The sequence below is a fragment of the Trachemys scripta genome, chromosome 10 (genome assembly GCF_013100865.1).
Source record: "Trachemys scripta elegans isolate TJP31775 chromosome 10, CAS_Tse_1.0, whole genome shotgun sequence".
Classification (NCBI taxonomy): Eukaryota; Metazoa; Chordata; order Testudines; family Emydidae; genus Trachemys; species Trachemys scripta.
This window is the reverse complement of record NC_048307.1, coordinates 37,564,727-37,592,552: the sequence shown is the minus strand read 5'-3', so window position 1 is coordinate 37,592,552 and position 27,826 is coordinate 37,564,727. Positions and strand designations below refer to the sequence as shown.

At 44.2% G+C, this 27,826-nt stretch overlaps 1 protein-coding gene across 1 annotated transcript; it reads right to left on the bottom strand.

The window, feature by feature from the left end:
• Window positions 1-325: 325 nt before the first annotated feature.
• On the bottom strand, window positions 326-27,826 carry ATP6V0C (ATPase H+ transporting V0 subunit c). The gene is made up of 3 exons (XM_034784172.1): window positions 27,480-27,826; window positions 2,904-3,087; window positions 326-1,169 (listed from the first exon to the last, which is right to left on the bottom strand). The coding sequence occupies exons 1-3, from the start codon at window positions 27,550-27,552 to the stop codon at window positions 965-967; spliced, it is 462 nt and encodes a 153-aa protein (XP_034640063.1). The 5' UTR covers window positions 27,553-27,826; the 3' UTR covers window positions 326-964.

Sequence of the window (27,826 nt, the reverse complement as noted above, 5' to 3'; positions counted from 1 at the left end):
ACCTTTAGATGAATCAGTTGTGTGACTTCATTTAGTGTAGTGCTATAGACTCATTCAAAAAAGCAGGACAGGGACATATTTAGCTTTTTATATATTTTGCTGTGAGAATATAACTGATTAAGTATTTTAAGTGGTTATGATAGTAAAACATGATTTAAGTAATGTACTGCAAAGAGACATTAAAGAGCCACTAGCAGCTCAGGAGCCTCAGTTTGACCATCACTGATCTACATTCACTAGTAGAAGCAATTACTAGATGTCTAGGAGGTGGAGTGCAGGCCTGTTTCACATGATTTAAAAAAATAAACCACAAGATCTGCTACAGTAGTGTAGTGGAGGAAGTTTTTATTTGGAAACATTGTATAACTGCAAAATCCAACACTGGGTGCACGACTGATGCCAGAGCATAAATTTTACTACTGGAAACATGGGAGTGTTGGACATTTGCTGTATAAGTAAAAGACAAAACAATTCTCACACTCCAATACCAGGACACTATAGCAATCTTTAGAATTGAGTTACATCCAAGGAATTCTCTGCACTTACAATTAACCCCACAGTGCAATAATCTACATATATGATTTATATAGCATGGGAAATTGAAAATTCTTGCTCCATAATGTATGAACATGTCAAGTCTTTCATAAATAAACATCCAGTGAAGAGAAAAAAATTACATTTCTAGTTCCTATTTATACATAAAAGTACTCTAAATGGCAAATGGGTGGAAAGTTGCACACAGGCCATGCCAAACCCTGAAGCAGGTTTTGGGCAGCCCATCCAGTTTAATATTGAAGTATACACAGGACAGACAAGTCACTAACATTCATTGCGCATTTACAAGAGATCCACTACCAAATTAAGACAACTGTACACATTGTTGAGAGACCATTTTCATTCTGGAGCTTGTTTGTTTTAAATGTGGGTTTGTTTGTTTAATTCTTTACATCATACTCTGTGGTGTTTACTTTGTGGAAAGGATCAGGGCAACAATGAGGCCATAGAGACCCAAGACTTCAGCGAAGATCAAGATCAGGATCATTCCCACGAATAACCTGGGCTGCTGCGCTGTCCCCCGTACGCCTGCATCACCCACAATGCCAATGGCAAAGCCAGCAGCCAGACCACTGAGGCCCACACTCAAGCCAGCACCCAGCTGAAGGAAGCTCCTGCAGATCAAGGATGAGACACGTTTAGTGATGAATGATAAATCTCAAGTTCAAGGGCTGGGTCAAAAAAGGTAACTGCCATTTCTCTGTAGATACAGCACTTCCACCACCACTTTTGAAGGGGGAACCACACCCTCCTAAAGGGATAGATATTCCATCACAACCTCAGCGGGGAAGTTCCCAACTGTACACCTAGCTTTGTCTCCCACTACACATGTGGGTGTAGTCTTGGAAGATGACGGATGTTGAACATAATTGGGAATCTCATGTTCTCAGGGGTCTTTTTTTTTGGGTGCGTGCAGACCCTGACAGGACATCAAGCCCATATACTATCTGGAAGCATGCTTCTGAAAGAGCATTAGTAATTTAGTCAGTCAGTTCCAAATACTGGTAGCACATGAAGCTATGTAAGAATCAGACTGTCCATTAAACATTCAAGGCTCTGGCAACTATAACTGCCTAGAAAACACATGCACAGCTAATGTGTAGCTTAAGGAGTCATTTTGGTATTAAGTTCTATTCCAATATAAGTGTTTGCCATACTGTGCTGCACAGATACAACTTTTTCTCTGAATTGTTCTAATTCTATTTGTCAGGACACCTGGCATAGCCAACTCCCTACTCCCAAGAATAAAGGTAGAGCATAATTTCACTTTCTACTGCTGATGGACAGCATAGCACAGTAACTCCTGCATTGTGATGCAGTCATTTCTAGAATCAAGGGGTTTAAACACTATCACACTGGACAGTTGAGGACTGCCAGTCCCTCATTAACTTGCATAGAGATGGTTTCCCAAACTAAGAGTGCTTAAACAGATTCCTAATTTGTTAGGGCAGAAGAGTTGCCACTTGATAGGGGACATGCCTTCATTTCAGTATCTGAAGACCTGTCCGCTTGTGTTACCCAGTTAGGATTAAGACAGATTTTAGTGGTCCTTAGTAGGACAGACATTTTAGGAAGTTATAGAATTACAGGTGTTACTGCCACATTAAGCCAGTTCTTTAGGGCTGTCAGTTATTATTGCAGGCTTCCAAGTCTTAGGCTAGTTCCAGCCCTTCTCAGGAAGCTTGGAAGAGACTGGATTTTAGATTGCTCCAGGTGCAAAAAGGCAACTGTTGATGTTAGCATAGCTAAAGGATTATTTACCAACATGTTGGCATGCTCTGAAATAAGCAGTAACTTGAATTATTCACAAATGTCTCCTGGGTAACTGGTGCATACCAAAGCTCAAATTTTGCATATTTAACCAGCCTAATTAAGTTGCACACCTTGTTTAAAATCCATACCCTTTACAGTCTTTGTTCAATCAGGAGCTGTACCATAAACAGGGACTGTTTAAGTTCCTCTCACTGGCTGATGACCCCTTTCTTGAACTGCTTATGGGCCATAGTGGGACAGCTTTAAATGCCAGTAATAGATGGAGAAATAGAATGGCAAGGTTGTATGACCATGTATTGAAGCTCTCCATTTTGTATGATTGACTGAGTTCCTAATAGGACAGTGGAAAGTGGATCTGAACTTTGGACCCAATTGTTACAGGATTACAAGCTATTCTATACCTATAAAATGCTCTCTAGGTACTTCATTGCCCATATCACCACAGATTCCAAGTACTCCATAGTAAGTGGCTTCTCTGCAGTAGTGTTTAAGTGATACCTAGTCATTTGACCAGGGTCAAGAGTTTCAGGTTAACACTCCCAACACTGCTATTGACAGGTGTAGCAAAAACTTACTTGAATAGTGTGATGCCAGGTGCAAGGGAGTTGGCAATAAGGACTGCCACTACCAGGCCATAGATAGCTATAATACCCGCCATGACAACAGGGATGATTGACTTCATGATCAGTTCAGGCCTCATGACAGACATGGCTGCAATACCTGTGCCACTCTTTGCTGTTCCATAAGCAGCTCCCAAAGCTGGAAGAGAGGAAAACAATGTTAGTGGTATCCCTACTAGACCATATTCACTTATGAGAGCATGGTTTTCTAGGCTATTGTACCCTGTTAAGTTGCACAGGGCTTTGCTAGTAGGTAAACTGGCACCAACTTCAAATATTTCCCTGATCTCCCATTTGGTGGGGAATGCTGAAGTAGGAATGACTTGCTCAAGGCAACAGTAAGATTAGAGTTATTCCAAATTGAGCCTGTTCTACCCAACACACACTGTAGCTAGGCTATAAGGCTAGTTAGCATATGCTTGGGACATAAGGCTGTGTTATCTGGAAACTGCTATTTCCTACATTTAGGATGGTCTAGTTACAGGGCACTGGCTCAAACATAGGCATAATCAGTGTTCTGTTCCCTTTGATTTACTGTTTAACTTAGCATCTCTAGAATTAGGACATCACCATGCCTAAGGTTTGAATCAATGTCTCCTCCACAGTGCATTTAGTCAGGCTACCAGCCTTCACCCCAAGCAATGACAGTGAATTAAGTCTCCCAGCAACTACAATTGAGCATGTGTTGAGTTAACAACCAGCAGTAAATCTCAGACCTCACTGTATGGTCATTGAAACCTGATGGTTAAACAGGTTAGGATGAGGTTTCAGTAGAAGGGCATAGGAAGAAGTTACAGGTGCTACACATCTATAATTACTTAAGTGTGTCTAGGAAGGCACTTAAGATTAATGCCAGAGGCATACTAAAAAGTATCCTGTGTAGCTTTATGGCTTGAAGACTTTGTAGACACCCCGATCAGCTACAACATCACCAGCTCATTCACCTGCACATCCACCAATGTTATATATGCCATCGTGTGCCAGCAATGCCCTTCTGCTATGTACATTGGCCAAACTGGACAGTCACTATGCAAGAGGATAAATGGACACAAGTCAGATATCAGGAATGGCAATACACAAAAACCTGTAGGAGAACACTTCAACCTCCCTGGCCACACAATAGCAGATGTAAAGGTAGCCATCTTACAGCAAAAAAATTCAGGACCAGACTCCAAAGAGAAACTGCTGAGCTCCAGTTCATTTGCAAATTTGACACCATCAGATCAGGATTAAACAAAGACGGTGAATGGCTATCCAACTACAGAAGCAGTCTCTCCTCCCTTGGTGTTCACACCTCAACTGCTAGCAGAGCACCTCACCCTCCCTGATTGACCTAACCTCGTTATCGCCATACTGATTTATACCTGCCTCTAGAAATTTCCATTACTTGTGTCTGATGAAGTGGGCATTCACCCATGAAAGAATACGCTCCAATACTTCTGGTAGTCTTAAAGGTGCCACAGGACCCTCTGTTGCTTTTTACAACTGCCATATCATATTTCTCCTTTACAGAGGAGTAGTCTTCAGATGTTTCAACAGTGCATACAATTGAAGAGTCCAACCCACACTGCAGGAAAGTTAACTTAGCTAATTCACATTAGACTATTGCACTCAATTTTAAAACTTGCCCAAGTATGATGATCTGGATCTCTGCTAAGGGGAAGCTTCCTGCAAGTCAGGGTGTTATCTGCATTGCCCCAGAGACATCTGTTCAGAGACCTGAAACTGCACTACAAGTGTTTACACAGGCTGATGCAACTGAAGCACAGTTGTGCTTAGAAGTGTAAGGATTTTTATGGTTTCCTCTTGAAGTGAGAAACTGTTATAGAGCAAGTGTCTGCAACAGCAGGCTATTTGTACAGAGGCTTGTAGGAATCCCATGCTGTTTACAAACAAGAAACAGTTGCTGTCTAGGTAACTGTTCACTATTTAAAATTCCCTGACTGATTCAGGTTGCCTTACATCTCTTCCTTGTCAGGTGCTGACAGCTGTTGGTTCTTTTTACTGCTGTTCTATTAAGTGCAAATAGTTATTCAAAAAAACAACTCATGGGGTAATAAGATGCAAATGTGGGACATCTTCCTGGTATTCACTTAGTGCCTTGGTAAGTCCATGATTCTGGGTTAGGCCTCCCCACACTCCAGCTTTTTGTTGACTCTTGACAAACTAACATAGGAGCTTCTCAGGACATTGTGATCTCAGTACTACAGAGCTTCTGAATAAAGGATTTCAAATAAAGTCCTTTTCTACCTTTAGAGAGCTGGTACTTTAGTGAAATTCTTCATGCTTCAGTGTAGCGGCAGGTTTAGGCAACAGCTATGCTGTAGAGTGGTTCAATACTTCAAGAAGGCCAGTGAATTGTTACAAGAACATCTTTCACATTTGTCATTAGAAGGAAGTTCTACTTTATTCTTTGCAATATCATTTCTTACAAATTACAGAAATGTCAACTGAAGCCCTGGGCTGAATTTATCATGGTAAGTATACAAGTTGACAAAGGAGTGGTCTTGTTAAAGATCTAGTTTTGAAGAGTCCATGTAGTCTACAGTAATTTGGTTCATACCATCTTTTACAGTCTGTAAGGCATAACCTACAACTTCAAACAATGCCAAGTTTAATTATGTAATATCCAAAAGGAATTGGCCCTAACAGTCTCAACTAAGTTTGTGCCTTCTACCAGCAAACTCAGAAAGATACTATAATCCAGCTCTTATGGAGGCCAACCTGAAGTTTGATTAGGAAAACACCAGGCACCTAGACATTATTAACTTGTTCAGCCTTTGCTTCCAAATTCCTCATCACTGCATTTGACATTCTTGGTTTAGCACGCATCAATACTCCTAGAAGTGTTCTAGGCAGGCTATAAGATGAACCTTGAGTCTTGCTGGGCATTGAGTCCAAGATTTAGATACTGTCCTAAAAAGATATGCTCTAGTAATTTTGGGGAAGTTCTATGGCCTGCATTATAAAGCTTGGGACCATTTGATCCTATAGTGTAACTGACCTTTGAATTTATGATTGTTGGTTCCTGATAGACCCAGACAGCTATACCACCACTTCTTAACATTTGTTTTTTATGCAAGAAGTCAGCAATATTGTAACTAGTTACTTATCAGACTCAGACATGTAAATTCTGACCTTCCCCTACCCAGGCATAGGTGTAATAGGTTTTTGCTTCAAACCATAATTACACCACTAGGTTTCTAGTTGCCTTAGGATACAATCCAAGAGCCTTAAAATTAATGCATTTCTAGAACCACGCTGTGTTATGATTTTAGGATACATGCCCCCCCCCAAATGAAAATACTTTGGGGTAGCTATTTTGCAGGAGCATAGAGAAGAGAAGCACTGACAGGGAGTCGAAGGTTTCTGTTAGTTTCAACCTGCTAACAAGATCAGTTAACATGCTATATTCTTGTAATCACAGAAGTACTAAAGAATCCTCTCATGTGAGTATTTAAGCATGTTATTGTATGAAGTTGTGCTTTTGAAAGGCATGGTTTTTTAGTTATATGGACAGGAACTAGTCAGTTTCTTGCTACTGTAGTTATAGATGGATATAAGGGGTTTAGATTTAATCAGCCCTTGGCTGGTAATAGGAAAATTCTACACTGGTAGGATGTAGTAAGCTAGAGTATTTAGTTTAGTGTATTCAAAACTGGATTCTGATTTGGCATGCCTTAGGAGATGGTACAACTTTCTGCTGAGACTGAGAAAGTAAGAACAGCTATATTAGGTCAGACCAATGGTCCAGCTAGCCCCAGTATCCTGACAGTGGCCAGTGCTTCAGAGGGAGTGAACAGAACAAGGTAGTTATCAAGTGATCCATCCCCTAGTCTTAGCTTCTGGACATCAGAGGTTGAGACGTAGAGCATAGGGTTGTGTCCCTGAGCATCTTGGCTAATAGCCACTGATGGACATATTCTTCATAGACTTATGTTTATAAAAAACCCCTCCACTAGCTACATTTTTGGCCTTCACAACATCCCCTGGCAATGAGTTCCACGAGTTGACTGTGCATTGGTTGAAGTTCTTCCTTACATTTGTTTTAAGTCTGCTGTTTACTAACCTCATTGGGTGACCTGATTTTTGTATTGTGTGAAAGGGTAAATGTTTCCCGTTTTCCACATAGTTATAGACATCATATTCCCCCCCTTAGTCGATTTTCTAAGGGGAACAGTTCCAGTCTTTTTAATCTCCCCTTGTACAAAAACAAAAAACAAAAAACAAAAAAAACAACTTCCATACCCCTAATCATTGTTGCTCTTCTCTGCACCTTTTGCAATTTTAATATATCTTGATAGGGCAACCAGAATGGCATGCTCTATTCATAATGTGGGTGTACTGTGGATTTATACACTAGTATAATGATTGTCTTATCTATTCCTTTCCTAGTGGTTCCTAGGATTGTAGTAGCAGTCAAAGCTAATACATTGAGCAGATGTATCACCCGCAAGCTTTGTTTACCCCTTAAGATCACGGTTTTCAACATATTCCTAGATCTGGACAAGAGTAAAGTACAGGTCCTGTTACAGCTCCTTGGGGGACCCTATTTTGCTCTCCATTGTGAAAATGGACCATTTATTCCTACCCTTTGTTTCCTGCCTCAACCAATTACTATGAGCCCTTCCTTCTTATTCCATGACAGCTTACTTTGCTTAAGAGCCTTTGATGGGGGACCCTGTCAAAGGATTTTTGACAATCCAAGTACTATATCAACTGGATCAAAGCTTGCTGAGACCCTCAAAGAATTCTAATAGGCTGAGGCATGATTTCCTTTTACAAAAGCCACATGGACTCACCAACATGTGTTGATCTATCTCTGATCATTCTGTTCCTTACTATAGTTTCAACCAGTCTCCCTGGTACTGAAGTTAGACTTACAGTCTAATTGCCATGCTTGCCTCTGGAGACTTTTTTTAAATAAAAACAGCAGTATATTATCTATCCTCCAGTCATCTAGTACAGAAGCTAGTTTAAGTGACAGGTTACATACCAGAGAGATGAAACTGCAGAATATTTGAGTTCCTTCAGAACTCTTGGGTGAATTCCACTTGGTCCGAACACCCTTTTATATGGGATTGCAGAAAGGGAGTACTAAAGTTGTGCAGATACGCTCACTAGCTTACTAGTCAAGACTTCCCACTGAGTTTCTCAGCCACTGTGTGGCTTAAGAATGTGCTGATCTTGCAGAAGTCCAATTATGTTTTCTGCAATGCAGTGCACAATTCCAGCAGGAAGGCAAAAGCACAGCTTAGCCAAGAGTTCCAACTTCTCCAGAATATTTGTCATCGAAGTTTACTTTGGAATGATACTCAAGTGGTAAGAGTGGTCCATCCTTCTGTATATTGAAAGAATCTGTACGCAGGAGAAACATCCTGGACAGCTTCCAAGTCATTCAGCATTGGCTCAACTGATTCAGCAACGATTAAGCCAATTAATGGGGGGGGAGGACCAATGCTTGGACTGCAAGCTGGGGTCAAACTTTGTCTAACCATTCAAGTCTTTGAAAGATTCTGGAGTGGGTCAAAGCTAATCCAGAATAGGGAACACAAGTGACCAGATTTAGTAGATACATTACAAAATTATTACCGCTGTAAAACTGTACACGCCACTTGCAAGCCTGTGCTTTAATGCAGGACACAAGTTGCCCAAATATCACTCAGTGTACAGCAGTTGTTTCAGGTTGATTAGATAATTTATTTACAACTGCTTAAAGTGCTTTTTGCAGGCAGACTGACCCCCAGGCCTTTACTGGGACAGATTAATGAAATTTGGGGCCCTAGACCTACTGAGAGTCAACTAGTAGCAAAGATATTTTAGAAGCAAGACATACAGGCGCTGACTTTCCAATGTGCTGGGGGGGGGGGTGCGTGACCCTGGCTCTACCCCAGACCCCACCCTTCCACCTCTTCTCACCCCCTCCATGTCCCTGCTCTGCCCCCCTCACCTCCAAAGCCTCCTGCATGCCACAAAAACAGCTAATTGTGGCAGGCAGGTGGTGTGGGGCCAGAGTGGGAAGTGCTGATCTGCAGGGCCTGCCAGTGGGTGCTCAGCACCCACCATTTTTTCCCCTGTGGGTGTTCCAGCCCCAGAGCATCCATGAATCTGCACCTATGGTAAGATGCAATATTGAAGTTTTTCCCCTCCTACCCATTTGAGATGGAATAAGTTCTACCTGCACTAGGTTTTTTCACTGCTTGGTGTGAGCCATTAGAGGAAGTCTGCATTTTAAAAATCAGATAACTATTTCCTGCAGCTGTTTGCAACCCCAGAGTATTGAATCTAGAAGTGAAAGTAATTACTGTAAATTGTACCATATCTGACAGGCACATAACTAGGATTAAGTTTAGAGGAACTGTCAGTTTTCTAGTTCCTTTTTCTACACCTTCCTCCTCCAGTCTTCCCAGGGAGATTAAAGTAGGAATTTTTATTTATTTAGTTAGTTTTTAGGAAGAGTTCCTCCTATTGCTGTATGACAAGTCCACAAATAGGGGAAAGCAAGAACTATATAAAAGCAACATTTTTTTTTTGGGGGGGGGGGGGGGGGGGGGGGAGAAGAGTCTGGCCTGGACAGACTTTTTGCATCTTCTGCAGGAAAGTGTAGCTTCTGGGAATGAGGAAGAATTCAGTGGACAGCCAAATATGCCTTTCTGTTCCTACAAGTCTGAGGATCTATTTAGAACATTTCCGTATTTGAACAGTTTGGCAATGTTTCTCTTTCTGGAAACTAGTTTTGCAACACAACTTTGTCAACTGCTTAGTTCAGTTCTCATAGCTAACTCATCTGTTGCTGCAGACTTTTTACAGGGCTAAGACTTCAGGGAAGGGTTGGGCAAAGCCAGAGTTCTAAAGCAGAATAAGGTAAGAAAGAAAGTCACACTGCATTATCCACACAGTGTGGACACTGGTCAGGAATGCTAAGGGGTAGAAAGATGTTAGGGTAAAAGTTAAATATTAGAGGTACTTCAAGATCTAGGGCCTTTGACTTCAGGGCCATGCCTCTCAAATCTCCAAATTTTAGCTCTCATTTCTAAGTCTTCCAGCCTTTGCAGTGAGACCTAATTGATGCAGCAGTGTTTGCTGAGGTCTGCAGATTGATGGAGATGATAGCACTGAGGGAGTGGGGGAGACCAATACTTCCCTTCCATTGAGATGGATTGGAACCTCTGCCCCTGCCAATGCGATCCTGGCAGGACTGTGTAGCAGCTGAAGTGCAGAAGATCCAGCCTACCTCAGCACCTTGGCTCTAGAGTAGGTATCTGGGACATCCCTGCTGCTACCCCTACTTTTGGTGGGGGCACTCAGTTGCCATCCTTGCCGCTCCTGATGAAAGGTGGTCCCATATTGCTGTCCTTGCATCTTTGGAAGGAGCCTCTGCCACTCCAAATGGGCATGGCTATCCCATGAGACAGCCTTACCACATCTCCCTGCCATGCTGTAGCAGGCCTAGGGCCAGATTAAGACAATCTGCATATCACCTTTTATGATTCATGGCCAGGGGAGTGGTCTGTGCCATTTGCTTTTTGATGCATATGCAAGAAGGGTATTCCTGAATTTCTAATCTAAAACTCTCAGGTCCTGGCTATATTGGAAGAGGATTTGAACTTGTCAAGTCAAGAACTCTGAATGATTCCAGCAATTGGGGGTGGGGTGGGGTGGAAGAAGGTATTTTTAGTCCTACTTTAGAACTTCAGTGACTAGTTAAGAAAAGGAAGCTTTTCACAGCTTCTGATCCATTGCTGCTTGAGATCACACAAATATCCCTCTGTATCTTCAACACCAGGGAAAGTTGCACTGGGGGGGGGGGGGAAGGGAGGAGAAAGAGCAGAACCCATCAGCCCTTGTTATACATCAAGGGCTTAAAGTGACTTGCAAAGAAGTCGTAAGTCTGAATCCATATTTATGGCCAGGAAAGTCCTGGCTTAGTTTCACAGACAAGATATAATCCAATATTTAAAAACTATTTCAAGTGATTAAGGGATCTCATTGTGGCTATTACAAGTGCTGTATACTTTTGGGTGGATGAGATATTCAGCTAGGTAGTTGGCGGAGAATCAGACTGCAGATGGCCATTGTTACTTGTTCAATTATTCACAGCAAGACCATACTGAAAGCATAAGCAGTATGAAGTGGAAGGATTATCTCTGCATTAAGTTTGTACAAACAAACTTAACTAGTTTAAGTTTGAATTGCAGAACTTTGCAGTTCTGGGAAGTGGTCAGAAGACATTTGATTCTTCACCAAATGTGCAAATGAAGTCACCATAATGTTAGTTGCATCCCATGTTAATGCTACATGAAGTTTGAATCTAGCCTGAGACTCGAGTCTTTTCACCTGATCTGCTGAAGACTTCAGTGAATTTATACAGGTAGCCTCTATTGATCTGTGGAAGAGGTTCAATTTTGCAGAGTTTGAGATAGTCAGTACAGGCCACCTGGAAGCATAAGAGACTTCACACCTTGAAGTTCAGCAAGGATGTTCAGACTTTGAAGATTAGGAGCCAGTCACCACAAATTCCAATTACATAGCCAGACCAGCCATCCCAAACACATTCTACTCACTTGTTCAATTAAGCAACCATTTTGAGTTTTAGGTCAAGAGATCTAAAGATACTTCTCAAGATTTCAGGACTCAGACCCCAAAATGCTCCAAGTTTGGGGTGAATTGAAGAGCAATTCCATGGCAGGCAGCCATTTAGAAGTTTTATATTAAATTATCTTATTTAAAAGTTGAAGTCCAGGCTAATGGGTAAATAGGCTACAAACTGTACAGAGCTATAGTAGTAATACCGTAATTCTCAGAGCTGCAATCTCTCTCATCAGTCAGGCTTACTGACTACTCTCCTGGACAGAATATGGATGCAAGTTGAGTTGCTAATGTATAAACATGTGATCAAACCCAATTACAATACTCCGCAGTTTACTTCTGTCCACCACTAGTCATCAAGTCTCAAGTTCCTCATTTAATCAGACCAGAAGAAACCTCATTTCTTTAGAATGTGTAAAGAAATCTTGAGTGTTTGTAAGAGCAGTGCTAATTAAGATTTTCCCCAAAATAGCTCATTGGAAGGCAAGAGCACACTTATGTTCTTTGATGAAGGATTTTCATCAGGACTCTGGAATGAAAGCTACATATGGAACTCAACTGAGGCAAACTTGGATTACAGTTTATATATTGAGACTTAGAGGGAAGGGATCCCATTTCACATTTGGGTTGTTTTACATCATAAGTGGGTCTAGGAAAGGATTTGACAGTCAAAGGCCTGAATGCTTAGGACAGTATGTAGTCTTCCTGTAAGTAGGTAAGTTAGACTACAAGTGAAGACTTGTTTCCACAAAATGCTGGAAGCCTGATGTCTCATTTATCACAACCTTTGCTCTAACAAGGTTTAGATAAAATCAGATTGCTGCATTTACTTTTGTTTTAAAAAGAGTTTCTCAAATGTAGTATGAGTGCAACACACACTAGTTCCCCCTTGAAGTACTGAGGGAAGTGGAAGCCAGTTGCTTGTGACTAAGGCTACATTTTAGTCATGGGTATTTTTAGTAAGTCACAGATGAGTCATGGGCAGTAAACAAAAATTCATGGCCCCTGACCAGTCGTACTAAAAACACTGGTGATTAAAACTTGGGGGGCTACTTGGGGGCCCTGCAGGTGCTGGGGAGGGGGGCTGGGACCTCCACTAGTGTTGGCAGGCTCCCTACCTGGCCCTGCTGCTGCGGAGGGGGGAGGGGAGGGGCACAGAGTTTGGGTGTGGTAGGGGGCAAGGTGGTCTCTGGTCAATGGGAGCTGCAGGGGCAGTGCCCTGGACAAAGGCAGCATGCAGAGCTGCCTGGCTATGCCTCCACCTAGCAGCTGAGTGAGGGGATGTCATTGTTGCTGCTTCTGGGGAGCACCGTAACCTTAAACTGGGGCCATGTCTTATGTTTAAACTAAGCTAGCTAAAGCATTAAGTTAACCTGTTTTCTGCTCTCTTCCTCCCTCTTGCAACCTGTGGGGGGGGGGGGGGGGAAAAAAAAAAAAAAAAAAACACACCACACACACACACCCCCCTTTAACACTTCCCAAAATACTTTGCAATGCCTGCAACAGCGTTAACATACAATACTGATCTGCCGCCTCAAAAAAAACCCTAAAAAAAAGGGGGCCTTTGGGGGTGTAACAGCTGCTTCTTGGGAGTCCCCCACATAAGCACCACCCAGAGCCTTCCTCATCCCATCCTGTGCTGTGCCACAATCCCCTGCCCCCTCACACACCCAAACTCTGCTGCTGGGGAGGGTGTGTGTGTGTGTGGGCGGGGGGGGGGGAAAAGGGGGTTGGCAGCATGTGTGGGGGCCCAAGACTGGCCCAGCAGTGGAGGGTGCAGAAGTCATGGAATCTGTGACAGACTTAGTTACTTCTAAACAAGAGTCAGTGAACACTCAGTTTCTGTTTAAAGGCAGTCAGACTTATCAAGTCAAGCATGATGTGTGAGCAATAGTGTGGGAAAGGCCCTCACTTACCACACACTAAGCAAGCAAGCCTCCACCCTCAGACACCTCTCTATCCAGTATTTCATCTGCTATTTCTTAGGCTAGGTCTACACTACCCACCTGAATCGGTGGGTAGAAATCGACCTCTCGAGGATCTATTTATCGCATCCTGTCGGGACGTGACAATTGATCCCCGAATCGACACTCTTACTCCACCAGCAGAGGTGGGAGTAAGCGCCGTCGACGGGAAGCCACAGAGGTAGATTTTGCCACCATCCCTACAGCGGGGTAAGTCGGCTGCGATACGCAAATTCAGCTACATGAATAGCATAGCTGAATTCGAAGTATCTTAAATCGACCTCCCCCCCCCTTTTCAGAAAGACAAGACGTCATGTTCCCCTCCCTACTCAGTTGAAGGCCCTTTATACAGGATTCTCACTCATGGAGAACAAGTAACTTGTCTCAAAGGAAGAAGTTAGGAGAGGCAAGCATGGGGTGGGGAGGAGAAAGAGGGAATCCTTTAGTTTAAAGAAAAGAAAAGACAAAAAAAAAAAAAAAAAGACTGACTTAAGTCCTAGGCTGTTCAGAGTTCTAAACATGGTTCTCTAGTAAGTTTGCCAAGGGCACAAACATCTAAAAAAGCCTGAGTTGAGTGGACTAGGAGAGGGCCTTAGTCTGCCTTTGAGTAGCAATCTCAAGGCCCCTCACCTCTGAAGGCCAGAGTGTTGTGTTTGAAGAGGTACTGCTTAGAATTTTGGATTTCTGCCCAGGAGAAGAGACTAGAGTGAGAATCCTGCAGATATGGTATCTTGAATATATTGTCTTGTTACTGGACAGTAGCTAGGTTCAAGAAAGTATCTCCATATGAATCTCAATTTTGGAAACTGAGTAATTTAGATCCTCAGTCCCTGTTCTGGTATTTAAATTAAGTTATTCAAAGTCATAAGCAACAGATCATTTGGATTCAGTGCACACTTAGTAAATGCCATTAGTAACAAATTAAAACAGTAGTGTAACTATAATCTTACAACTCAGAGACTTTAAACTAGCAACCATGCCTTGCTCCAGTTAGTGTTTTAAAGCAAAGTTCTCTCCGATTTCAGGAATAGCAACTGTATGGTCCTATCCAACATGCACACAACACAACTAGTAAGAAAGCATAAATTCTAGTGGGGCTGGCATTTTACAGCTTACTTGGTGGCTCATGTGATTTACCATAAGCTTGAAAGCAGGGCTTTGGAGCGGTGCTCCAGCTCCAGGCAAAAACCTGCAGCTCCCCTGCCCTGGAGCTGCTCCAGGCTCCTCTCCAAAGCCCTGCTTGGAAGTGCTGAGACAGGGTATGGTAAAAGCTTTAAGGGTTACACCATAGGAGTAAACTTGAACACAACAGATGAGGTAAGGAGAAACTAAAGCCAAGTCTCAGAAAGGGGCTGCCCCAATTAGACTGGCCCCCCCAATTTTTAAACTTTCATATGCTACCATGAAGCATGTTAAGTCAGATGCTGGATCCTTTTGCTGTTTCCTTCTTTGGAAATTTCCCTTGACAATCCTGCAGACTCACAGCTTGTACCTGGTACAGGACAGCAGCCCATCTACTAAGTAACACAGGCCATCATGAAGCCATTTGTCTAGCATTCTGCTCCCCCTCAGGGAAGAGCAAAGTGTAAGATCTTTCATCTAGACTTGGAGACCAGGGGTAGGCAAACTTTTTGGCCCAAGGGCCACATCTGAGATTAGAAATTGTATGGTGGGCCATGAACGCTCACAAAATTGGGGTTGGGGTGTGGAAGGGGGTGAAGCCTTTGGGGATGGGCCAGAAATGAGGAGATCAGGGTGTAGGGGGCCTCTGGGCTGGGGGGAGGAGGGCTATGGGGATAAGGGGTTTGGGGTGCAGGAGAGTGCTCTGGGCTGGGACCAAGGAGTTCAGAGGATGGGAGGGGTATCAGGGCTGGGGCAGGGGAGAGGCTTGGGGTGCAGGCGCTGGGCAGCGCTTACTTCAAGTGGCTCCCAGAAGCAGTGGCATGTCCCTTCTCCAGCTCCTATATAGAGGCACGGCCAGGTGGCTCTGCACGCTGCCCCGTCTGCAGCTCCCACTGGGGTGTCATTGGTGTGCAGACGGGGCCATTGGTGCACGTAGGAGTTGGAGGGGGGCCATGCTGTTACTTCTGGCTGGAGCATGGCAAGCCCTAGACCCTGCTCCCCAGCAGGAGCTTGAGGGCCAGCTTAAAACAACTAGTGGACCAGATCCAGCCTGTGGGCTGAAGTTTGCCCACCCTGATGTAGACTATGAAGCTTACCACCAGCCATAGCTTATTCAGAACTAGACACGAGACCCATTCCTTCAATCTCAGTTTTCCTACAGTAGTTACACATTTCTGTACTGTAAATTCACTTCTAATTGGTGTGAACCAATGCCCATGTTCAGTCCAAAGTCATCTTACTTTGAGTGGACTCAACTTTTCCCAGGTTGGTCTGCTCTAGAGGATCCTCCCCATAGAAACAATATTCTACAAGTTACACCCACTTGCAGTACTTCCACAGACTAATCCAGTTCATCTGTACAGACAAGGGAGGAAGAGACTTCATCAGTTGCTCAGATACTACAGTGATGGGTCCATACGAGTATCACTTCAAAATGATCAGAGTGAAAACCCATGATCAGTTTCACTTGACTGAAAAGGACAATGGACAGTAGGAAACATGAAATGGGGGAGAGAAGAGGAAGAGGGGAAAGCTGTATAAATGGCTCATATTGCCTTGGGACAGACTATGATAGCCCACTGACCCAGCTGGGGCTCAGAGCCCTGGAGTTGCAGCACCATGAATTGCTGCTGTAGAGACTCAGAGGAAGGTTCAGCATAGAGAGGCTGAGAGTGAATTAAACACAGGGGGACTCTGGTAGACTTGTCTACAGGAATTGCAGTCAAAATGATAAGAGGAAAGACTTTCAGACTGACTTAGTTAACGAATAGTGCCAGCCAAGTTAGTTGGCAGACAACAGAATCAGTGAAGCAACAAAGCTTCACCTTTGATGCTGGAATCCTTGTTTTCAGCTAGTCAGGGTGTTTGCCAGAAAAGGCATGCCCCCGCCCCCTTTACTGATTTAAAATTGCCTCACTTTCCTGTTCTATTATGTAAGAGTAGGCACATGCTCATCTGTTGCCTAGATTCAAAGCAGCAACAGTTTGATGGCTGGTTTTCCAGAAAGATAAACTTGAAAACCAAAAATGTTCAGATCATATTACTAGAGACAGCTACTTCAGTGCTCTATGCACATTCAGAAGTATTTCCACCAAGCGTTCGTTAGGCTTTGTCTACACTGGAACTTTGTCAGCAAAACTTCTGCCATTCAGGGGTGTTAAAAACACCCTGCTGAACGACAAAAGTTTTACCGATGAAAAGCCCTATTGTGAACAGCGCTTTGTTGGCAGGAGAGCTTTCTCCTGCCGACAAACAGCAGCTACACTGCATGCCTTTTGGTGGCATAGCTGTGGTCGCACAGCCATGTTCCTAAAAGATAGCGTAGACAGCTTTAGACTAACCTGCTCTTTCCCCAGTACTACAGTATATATTGCTGTCGAGAGGCAGAGTTTAATGGTCCACGCACAAAATTAAAGAAAAGACGAGTTCCACTCAGATCTGCCACTTACTTGTTCAATTCACCGTTTTGGTCCACTGGCAGAAGAAACCAGCATCTGGCTTTAGGCTGCCAATAGTCAAGTCTGCCTAGGAGGCACTACCCTCCCATGGTCATACAAGATGCCTGCAGCCCTGAAAGGCAGCCTATGCTCTGTATGTTACTACAAACCATAAATTCTCATGCACATGTTTAATAGGTATCACAATACTGAAGATAAAATATTGCTGGCATGAGCTGACTGTTTCAAGGAGACTATTAGAAGCACAACTGCAAGCTATCCCAATGCAAAGGAAAGACTAGCCTCTTACTATTCGTCCAAAGTGGCTCCGTCCTGAATGATGTAGGGTTCCTTTTTGATTTTTCAAAAGGGAAACATGGACAAACTACTAAGAATGAGCACAAGACAGGCATACGGAAAAAAGTCAGAAAGGCTAAGGTGCAAAAGGAGTTATGGTACTTAGCAAGGGACAAAATGCAATAAGGTTTCATAAATACACTAGGAGCAAGAGAAAGATGAAGCACAGTATTAAGTCCTCTACGTAGCAGAGGGAAGAGGCTAATAAGTGAAGAAGCCTGAAAAGTTTAACATTATTTTCCTACAGTTGTCACTAAAAAAAGTAAATTAAGTATCTGATCACAATATTAGGCGGGGGAAGGAATGCAAGCCAGAATAGGGAAAGATCAGGTTAAAGCATATTTAGGTAAGTTAGCTGTATTCATGTCAGCAAGGCCTGTTGAAGTGCACCCTAGGAACTAACTGTTAGCAATTATCTTTGAGAGCTTGTGGAGGATGGGAGAGATCCCAGAGGGCTGGAAAAGGGCATACATAGTACCTATTTAAAAAAAAAAGAAACAAAGGACCTGGGGAACTACAGACTAGTCAGCCTAGCTTTGATACTGGAAAGCTACTGAAACAAATAGGTTTGTAAGCAACATGATCAAGTCGAGAACAGTCATACCAAGACACCCTGATTTCCTTCTTTGACAGGGTACTGGAAGGCAGTGGATGGGGAAGCTATAGATGTGATACTGATTTTATTAAGGCTTTCACAGTCCCACATGACAGTCTCAATGTAACCAGTGAAGTAACTTCATCTTTCTAGATGATACTATAGGGTGGTTGCAAAATCATACTCAAATGATAGCAAACTATTGATATATAACCGAGGGGGGTGGAGGGGCAGTACAGTCCTGTAGAGGTCTGTCCTGGGTGCAGTATATTCAACATTGTCATTACTGACTTGGATAATGGAGTGGAGAGTATGCTTATAAAATCTGCAGATGACACTGATCTTGAAGAGGTTCTAATTTTACTCCCCAAAGTGATTATAATTCAAAGTGACCTTGACAAGTCAGAGAATCAGACTGAAATCAACAAGATGAAATTCAATAAAAGCAAGTGGTAAAGTACTACAATTAGAAAGCAAAGAAAAATATCAAATGCACAAATACAATATGGGGGATAACTGGGGATAGCATGAAATACTGCTGAACTCTTGAATCTGGGGGTTATGGTGGACTCATGCAACTTGTGATCAACAATGTGATGCAATTGTTTAAGAGGCTATATCATTCTAGGATTTATTAACCTAACTGTCCTGTTCTACTCAGCACCAGAAAGGCCGCACCTAGAATATGGTATCCAGATCTTCCTTGAAGCTCAGCAAACTGGAGACATCCCAGAGAAGAACTACAAAAATGAGAGAAGATTTAGAAAACCTAACCCGTGAGGAAAGCTTAAAAACTAGGTATGTTTAGTCCCAAGAAATGGGGGGGGGGGGGGAGAAGAGAAGAATGATCAGATGAGTCTTCCAATATGTTAATTGGATGTCAACAAGGATAGTGATAAATTGTTCCCCGTATCCACCGAAGATAGGAGAAGCAGTAATTAGCTTAATCCACAGCAAGGGAGATTTAGGTTAAATGTTAGGAAAAAACTTTATAATTATAAGGGTAGTTGTGGAATCCCTATCATTGGAGGTTTTTAATCAGTTAAACATTGGGGATGGTCTAGGTTTACTTGGTCCTACCTCAGTGCAGGAGACTGAACTAAGTGACCCTCTGGAAGTCTCTTCCAGCCCTGCATTTCTAGGATTCTGAGTTGGTGGCAATACTAAGATAAGTTCTAATGTGAGCCTGGGGGTGGAGGAGGGTGGTAGGGGGGACCACACACACCGTTAGTCAGGCAGAGTCATTTAAATTTAGCTATCAAGTGTGAAAATAATTCCAAGGCAGTCCATAGATGCTATGAATTTATGGTAGTGAAAGAACCCAACAGGCAGAGAAATTCTGTAAATGGGCCCTTGTTTGATACAAGTCTTGCAGCAATGATAAAAGGAACCAACATGCACAAGACTAGCCATCTGCCATTTGAGATATAGCAAAGCAGTATTTCCTCCATCAGAAATCTTCCATCTGCTTGCAGTCTAAGCAAAGCATGATCCTGTTTTAGGACAAATTCAGGAGATTAAGTGAAACTGCATATAGGATTATGGCCTTAAATTATGATCAGGGTTGAAAGTGTTTGAGACTCCCAATAACTCTTAACACAGCAACCCTCCAATGTGAAGTCTCCACTGATTAAATGCAGAAGCAGACCATTTGGTCTTGAAACCAACCAACCCTCTATTTCATTTTCTGATGGGTAAGGATGTGCTGTAGGAGTCAGAACATGGAAAGGATTATAGAATTTGACCACTCAACAGCATCTGACATTTAGCCACCCACACATTTTACAGACTGGAAACAGGGGGGAGGGGGAAGCTATTTAAACCACAAGAAATTTAGATTTGACCACCAAGTAAGCAGTCTTAAGATATCCAAATACATCAAGGTCACAGTAGCCTGTCAGATGCGGCTAGTGGCCACCACAGTATTAGCTGACCAAAACAAGTTCTGCTAGCTATTTACTATAATCAGAAATCAGTGTTCAAACCCAAAACAAAAGACTATATGCAATACTGTTTCCACATCAAGCCTGCCAGGACAGAACAAGCCTTGAACATTTTTTTTATTAATAAAAAGTCTCTGAAATACAAGCCTCACAAGAAACAGTACACAAGACTTATTCAAGTTAGAAATGTATGACTTTTAAAGAGTTGTGTAACATAGCAAGTCTACTACATTAATTGCCACGGAGCTCAGATGTTCTTTATGCAGAGTCTTAAAGCCATCACCTCCCTCCCCAGAGAGGCTTGGTAGCTTCTCACCTCTAAAATCAGTTTATTTTGAAACAATTAACTCTTAGGCAAGAAGCACTGGAACATACTGTAGTGCTACATCCCAGTTAGAAGTGCTACATGACATTGTCAATTTTAATGCTAACTTTAAGTCTGCATGTTCAGTAACAGATCACAAATGAACAAGATATTGCCTCATTTAGTACAGATGCTCCCCAATTTATGCAAGCGTTCCATTTCGGAATGCCTTGCATAACTCTAATTTTGCACATCTCCAACCATTATGCCAAAAAAAAAAAACCCAACCATTTCTAGCTTACGGAAAAAGTTCCGTAAACTCGGATTTGCATATGTTGGGTTTACATAACTCGGGGAGCCGTCTGTGTACCCTGAATTGACAGGAATGTCAGCAAGACTCAGCTGATGACCAGCAGTTCAGAAGCAAACATGGAACTAGAAAAGTAACTCTGAATGAGTGACAAATCTATGCCCAGCCTAAGTCTGTATAAAATGATTGCAGCTTTCCAGAGCCTAGTTTACCAATCTCTTAAAGAAGGGAACTAACAGTAGTATGAATTTGTTAGCTTTAGGACTCATTCATATAAAGCTTCATCAGATGTAATAAAATATTACTAGTCTTCACAAAAAGTAATCCCTTTAATCTGTTGACAGGACTAGTTCACAGCCAGATAGTCTCTAGTACTCCTTCACTTCAGTTGTATATGCTCACACATCAAGAGCAGGTTTCAAGACGCAGTCATTATGTAAAAGTGAAGAGCTCAATGCCACAATATCATCTTCCTGCAGTAGGTATCTAGCATTCAGGATACGAACATTAGGCATTAACAAGTTACTTGAAGGGTGTTGAGGCATATCTAGTGAGCTGAAGTGTAAAAGTGAAACAATTCAAGTAGAGTCGGCAAACTATGGCCCGTGGGCCGAATCCAGCCACACCAGGTGTTTTATTCTGGCCCTCAAGCTTCCGCTGGGGAGCAGGGTCTCCTGCTTGACCCCCTCTAGCACTCCAGCCAGGGAACAGGACTGGGTGCTGTGCCCTGTGGCTCCCAGAAGCAGCTGTAGGACAAGGATTTTATATTTGTATAAGAGGTTATGATTGACTGTTATAATGTAGTATGTATTAATGTATGATCTGATCATCCTGCCAGCCACCCTTTCTGAATAGCAGAAAGGAATGACCCTCTAGGACATTGGTAGAAATGCATCTGACAGACTGCCAATGTCTGTATGGATGTTAAGGCAGGGACAGACCAGAACAATCCTTATGGCTGATTATGGTCACCCTCTTTTAGGTGAAGTTGTATAAAAGATGGGGTCTTGTTTCCTATATGCATTAGGAATTAGGCCCTTTAGTTAAATATAGATTTCTTTGTTTTAAGGTTTAGTTAGTAAGACAGGATCTTGTATTGTGTCTATATTAATGAGATTAGAGGCATGTTGAAGGCCTGGGCCCCCATGTGAACTGTTTTGGTCACAATATTTAGTAAGGTTTAATTTACAATGTCTTTTTTGCTCAACATAAAACACTGCTGTTTGTATACCCTTGAAGGTCTCTAAAAGACTGTTTGTGTGAATGAGGAGTGTATGCATCAGGAAAAGATAAGGTCTGAAGGCAAAGTCAGATGGTGAAGAAAGGAGGAGTGAAGAGAACCATCAACGCACATCCATAATTGAGGAAGGGCAGATCGACCACCCTGTGGTGGAGGCTGGCACCCCTAAAGACAAGATGATTGATTAAATCAAAACCAGGACAGGATGAGCCTCTCTGAAGTGCTTGGAAGTGTTAACATCAAAAAGATAACACCAATTAAGGAGTAACCAGTCATAAATGACACAGCAAAATCCATTGACTTCAACAGAGAAAAAGGACTGTAAGAACAGGGTACTTTGCCATGGAACTTTGGGTTCGTCTTGCCACAACTCCAGGAGCATTGGATCGCGACCAACAGAGCTCCCTCTGCAACCAATCTGGCTGGCCACTAGATTGAGCCAGACTCTGGACTGCTAACTATAAACATCGACTGGCAGGACTGAGTGCATGAGCGAGAGAGACTGAAAAGCATATATTAACTGCTGTATTCTCAATAAATGCAGTGTATTGCCCTTTCCCCTGAAAAACATCTGGTGTGCTTTCTAGAAATACAACACAGCCACATGGCCCCCCCACTGGCTCCTACATGTAGGGGCAGCCAGGGGCCTCTGCCCCAAGCGCCGCCCCTGCAGCTCCCATTGCAGGGGCAGTGCCTGCTGATGGCGCAGCATGCAGTCACTTGAGGTAAGCGCTGCTGGGAGCCTGCGCCCAAGCCTCCCCCACACCCCATGCCCCAGCCCTGACCCTCCTCCCATTCTCCAAACCCCTTGATCCCAGTCCAGAGCACCCTAAACCCCTCATCCCCAACCCCACCCTGGAACCCTCACCTGCACCCCAACCCCAATTTTGTGAGCATTCATGGCCTGCCATACAATTTCTATTTCCAGATGTGGCCCTCAGGCCAAAAAGTCTGCCCACCCCTGAATTGGTGAGACAGGGTGGTTGAGGTAATCTCTCTCACCAACAGAAGTTAGTCCAACAGAGACAAGTTTTTGAGCTTACACAGAATGACCCAAAGAAGAGCTCTGCGTAAGCTTAAAAGCTTCTCTCACCACCTAAGCCCTACCATTGACCTGGGTGTCTATGCAAGAGTTCTGTCATCATAGCTACACTAGAACCTCACAGTTACAAACCTCTTGGGAATGGAGGTTATATGCAACTCTGAACACCATGTTATGGTTGTTCTTTCAAGCGTTTACAAATGAACATTGACTCAATATAGCTTTGAAACTTTTAAACAGCATTTTTCTTCTGCATAATACTGTCAATTTAAATGAAACAAGCAGAGAAACAGTTTCCTTACCTTTTCAAAAAAATGTTTAAGTAGTTTACATTAAACTTTACTGTACTGTATTTGCTTTTTTGGCCTCTGCTGCTGCCTGATTGCATACATCAGGTTCCAAATGAGGTGTGTGGGTGACAGGTCAGTTTGTAACAGGTTCTACTGGGGGTGGATTTACTATAGAGACAGAACAAAGCCTTCCACCATTGTTGTACTTCAGCAGCATAAGCACAGGTTGAGTAGTGTTAGGGGCTCAATTCCTTCCAACTCAACAGAACCACCTACTCTTCCAAAATGGGTGCCAATGGTTTAAAAAGGTAGGTCATTGGGTTTTCAAATGAATCTGAACACTTGGTAGGGTTTGGCTATCCAAGCTGTTAAGACCACCACCTTCTGTTTATTCAAATTCGTGAAATCCTCTTCATCCCAATTCAGTTTCTTTCTCAAGGAAAGACCACATGCCCACCATTTTCCTCCTCCAGCCTTATAAGCCATCCTCTGGCAGATGAGGGTTAGACAGCCATCTAGAGCTATATTATGCAGGAGTCTGACTGTGGGCAGAGTTGCTTCTATATACCCAAGACTGTAGTACATTAATAATAAAAAACAGAGATATACCTCTCAGAACTGGAAGGGACCCTGAAAGGTCATTGAGTCCAGCCCCCTGCCTTCACTAGCAGGACCAAGTACTTATTTTTGCCCCAGATCCCTAAGTGACCCCCCTCAAGGACTGAACTCACAACCCTGGGTTTAGCAGGCCAATGCTCAAACCACTGAGCTATCCCTCCCCCACTGCCTTAACAGGACTATCACTGCTGATCCAGACAACAGCATTCAAGACTTGGCGATGACCTACTGGCCCACCCTGTCCTGCAGGCAACTTAAGTCTATGCTCCAGCACTTTCTCAGCAATGACTGAAGAGCAATACCAACCATCTACATCAATGACCTCCAACCTTTTTACACCCAAGATCACTTTTTGAATTTAAGGGCAACCCAAAATCTACCCCACCCCTTCCCTAAGGCCCCACCCCACTCACTCCTCCACCCTCATTCACTTTCACTGGGCTGGGGCAGAGGGGTTCACTGTGGGAGGGGCTCTGGACTGAGCATGGGGCAGGGGTGGAGGGGGTGAGTGGTGCAAGCTCTGGGAGGGCTCCAGTTTGAGTGCAGGAGAGGGCTCGGGGCTGGTTTGGGGTGCTGGCTCTGGGCTGGGATGCAGCTTTCTACCGGGCAGCACTTCCCTCCTGGGGCTCCTGGTCAGTGATGCAGTGTGGCTGCCGCTAAGGCAGGCTCCCTGCCTATCCAGGCTCATGCTGCTCCCAGAAGGGAGCAACATGTCACTGCAGCCCTGGGGTCGGGGGGGCCAGCACATGGCTCCGTGCACTGCCCCTCCTGTGTGCTGCCCCTGCCTGCAAGCACTGACCCCACAGCTCCCATTGGGCCAGGAACAGGGAGCTGTGGCCACAGGAGCTGCAGGGTCAGTGCTTGCAGGCAGGGGCAGCACACAAGAGACCTCTGCCCCCTCCCCCCAGGGCCACACTGGCCACTTCCAGGAACAGTGTGGGGCCAGGGAGCCTATTTTAGCGGCAGCCCCACTGTGCTGTTGGAGATTGTGATTGACCAGTTGGTGACCACTGATCTACATCATAACACTCTACTGCAGAGAATAGCATCTACGTGCAGAACCCATGAAAGTAGCCAATAGGGGAAACTAAAGGACACCACCAACGAATCAATAAAGATCTTTCTGTCTACTGCTTGCAAGTGTAGGTATGACATTTTGGACTTTATACCAAAAATCCTCTCCCATCCAGCAGGCTGATCTTCCACAAGCCTACTGGTACAGCAGAGACCTAGGTGTTTAATATCCAGATCATGTTGTGTTGGTGACCAAATAAGGAATGAGTTGCCCAGTGTACATTGCAGAAGAGCTGCAACAGATACTTAAGCATTTTTATTGATTTAAATTCAGTTGTACAAAGTTGGGGGGGGGGGGTCAGAATTAAATGGCAGCACATGAAATGCAAAAAGTTAGCTTTATAACCATTAACAAATGGTATGTCAAAATATACAGTTAATATTTTTAAACGAAGTAGGAAGTTCTCAAGCAGCATCTCCCACTTTGCCTAAGTTTCAATCAATGGAATTTTGTCCATTTGTGTACACAGTGAAACTTATGTTTGACATCTAAAAATAAAAACCTAATCCTTCCAAGCATAATTTTATCTAAAGATTTTTGGAGGCACTCTCATCTACAAATGGAAGTATGGAGAGGCTTGCTAGTTTCTGCTTGTGTAATGATCTTCATTTTAAAAGAGGTTAATTCACCTGCCTACTTAAGGAATATCTGCATATATTTTGAACTAAACAAGGATGACTTGTGTATATTGCAAGTGCCAGACATTGGAGTAAAAATGGCTAGTCATAGCTGGGAAAAGTTGAAGTAGTAATGCAATTGTTTACATACTATTTTGTCAGTGGCCTTTGCCATATTTACAGTTTTACTTAACAGAACTAAATCCAGCCTTTTCAAACACAAGTCAGTATTGCACCAATGTAGTCCTTTGTGTATCGAGTACAATGAAGGACTGGGTGATTGTGCAAAACCTGTGAAGGATTCACTGCTTTGAGTTTAGTGGCTGAAAGTGGTTTCCTTTAGATTTTCCCCATATATGAAGTGAAAGAACGTTCCACAAAGCTTTTTATTCTACAAGAAGAAAGTTCCTAGAAGGTGTCAGTGACATATTTGCTTAATGTTATGATTAACACATCCAATTCATTGGACTGAAGACCACATCTCAGAAGAGCTAGTTGGTTAACCAAGGTTTACATTTATACTGACATTTATAGGGGGATAGCTCAGTGGTTTGAGCATTGGCCTACTAAACCCAGGGTTGTGAGTTCAATCCTTGTGGGGGCCACTTAGGGATCTGGGGCAAAATCAGTACTTGATCCTGCTAGTGAAGGCAGGGGGCTGGACTTGATGACCTTTCAAGGTCCCCTCCAGTTCTAGGAGATAGAATATCTCCATTAATTATACTATTATTTTTAGAATTTGTCAAAGTTTAGTCTGTCAAGTATTAACAGCGAAAGTTAATCCATATCCTTAAGAAAGTGATCTAAATTTACATCATTTAGGTTGGATGGAATTTAAGTTACTTGTTAAAGGCGACCATAGCTTCATAAGCCTGAGACAACACTTAGTAGTAGTCATATGACCCTGTATCCACCAACAGCTCTGGGGTCACTCACTAAGTCAGAAACTCACTCAAAATGGTCCTGTTTTCTTGGTAGCCAGGGTTGCTCATTACTCAGATTTACAGTAAGTGGTAAATATTGCCCTAGTCTCCTGAACTGGAGAGACCAGCTATTGTAGATCAACCACTTACATGCTCCCTCTCTGCAAGGCTTCTATTGGTCAGAAATGTGGACACCTATTCAGCCATATGGAAACAGCTCCCCCAATTCACAGCAGCATTGTCCTTACAGCACATTTGCTAGGAAAAGCCCTCTCGGGAGAGCACCTGTACCAAGTACCCTAGGAAGATGGTTAAGCTAGCTCAGGCCATCCGCTTTAGGCTCTTTGCCATACACAATTCTTTCCTACCACCCCCCACACCCTCCCTGCAGTCAGGTGATCAGCCGGGGGCTCCTCCGCCAGTCGGCTCCCTAGTGACGTCAGCCTTACAGACCCTCTGCGTCTCACCCTGGAGACCCCTCCCTCCGGAAGCTTCCGAGCGCCCCCGGTAGCCCGGATGGAGCAGCTGGGAAGGGTTGGCGGCAGCAGGCGGAGAGAGCCGAAAAGTTTCGGTAGGGGGAGCCGCAACAAGCGACGGGAACTGCAGGCTCGGCGGGGTCCGCCCCCGCCGTAACAACCCGAAAACCCAGCGAATAGGCCACCCCCGCCCATACCATGCCCGTGGAGCGGACAGCGGCGTCCTGGCTGCCTTGCGGTGGAGCCGCTCCTATCTCCCAGACACCCCGAAGTGTCAGCTGCCGAGCGGGCGGCGCTGCCCCAAGACGCTCGCAAAGCGCGGTCAAAAGGGACAGCCAGGGGCGAGCCCGACCTCCACCCCCAAAGCACGATGGAACAGCAAGCCCTCTGCTAACACCCTCCGCCCGTCAGTTGTCACTCCCCAGGTCCCGGAAGCGCAAGCCTCCCCTATACACCATCGCGGGGTTAATACAGTCTTCGCCCCCGCCCGAGGGCCAGAAAGAGTCTCCCACTCCCCCCGGGTAAGGGCGCAGGCTCCTCCAGTACCACGCAACCCCCCAGCGAGGGAAAGCAACTCTCGCCCCCGGACCGCCGACAGCTCGGGAAGGGAAGGAGCCGGGGGTCTCACCGCTGAAGACCATTGCGGCAGAGGCGCCCATCACGGCGAAGAAGGAGGCGTACGCGGGAGCGTCTTCGGACATGGCTGGGCGGTGCTGGGCCGGTGCTTGCGGGCTGCGGGGAGCTGACGGTCTCCTTCTGCCTCGGGGCTCCGGCTCCACAGACAATACTCAGCGCCAAAACTGCGGAGGCCGCTTTGGGACGGGGTCGGGGCACAAGCCGAGCTGAAGGGGTCGGATGCAGGAAGCGGTGGCAGCACAGGCACTCGGCTGGGTGCCTACTGACGTGCGCTGCCTACGGACACTGCGCTCTAAATACCCAACCACCGCAGGACAAAATGGCTGCCGCCGACCGGTC

Bases quoted from the DNA above. Each gene is read 5' to 3' on its own strand.
- ATP6V0C (XM_034784172.1), bottom strand. From the start codon at position 27,552: ATGTCCGAAGACGCTCCCGCGTACGCCTCCTTCTTCGCCGTGATGGGC. The intron at 3,088-27,479 runs GTGAGACCCCCG...CCTCTCTTCCAG, and splicing joins TGCCGCAATGGTCTTCAGCG to CTTTGGGAGCTGCTTATGGA. The intron at 1,170-2,903 runs GTAAGTTTTTGC...CTTGATCTGCAG, and splicing joins CCTGGCATCACACTATTCAA to GAGCTTCCTTCAGCTGGGTG.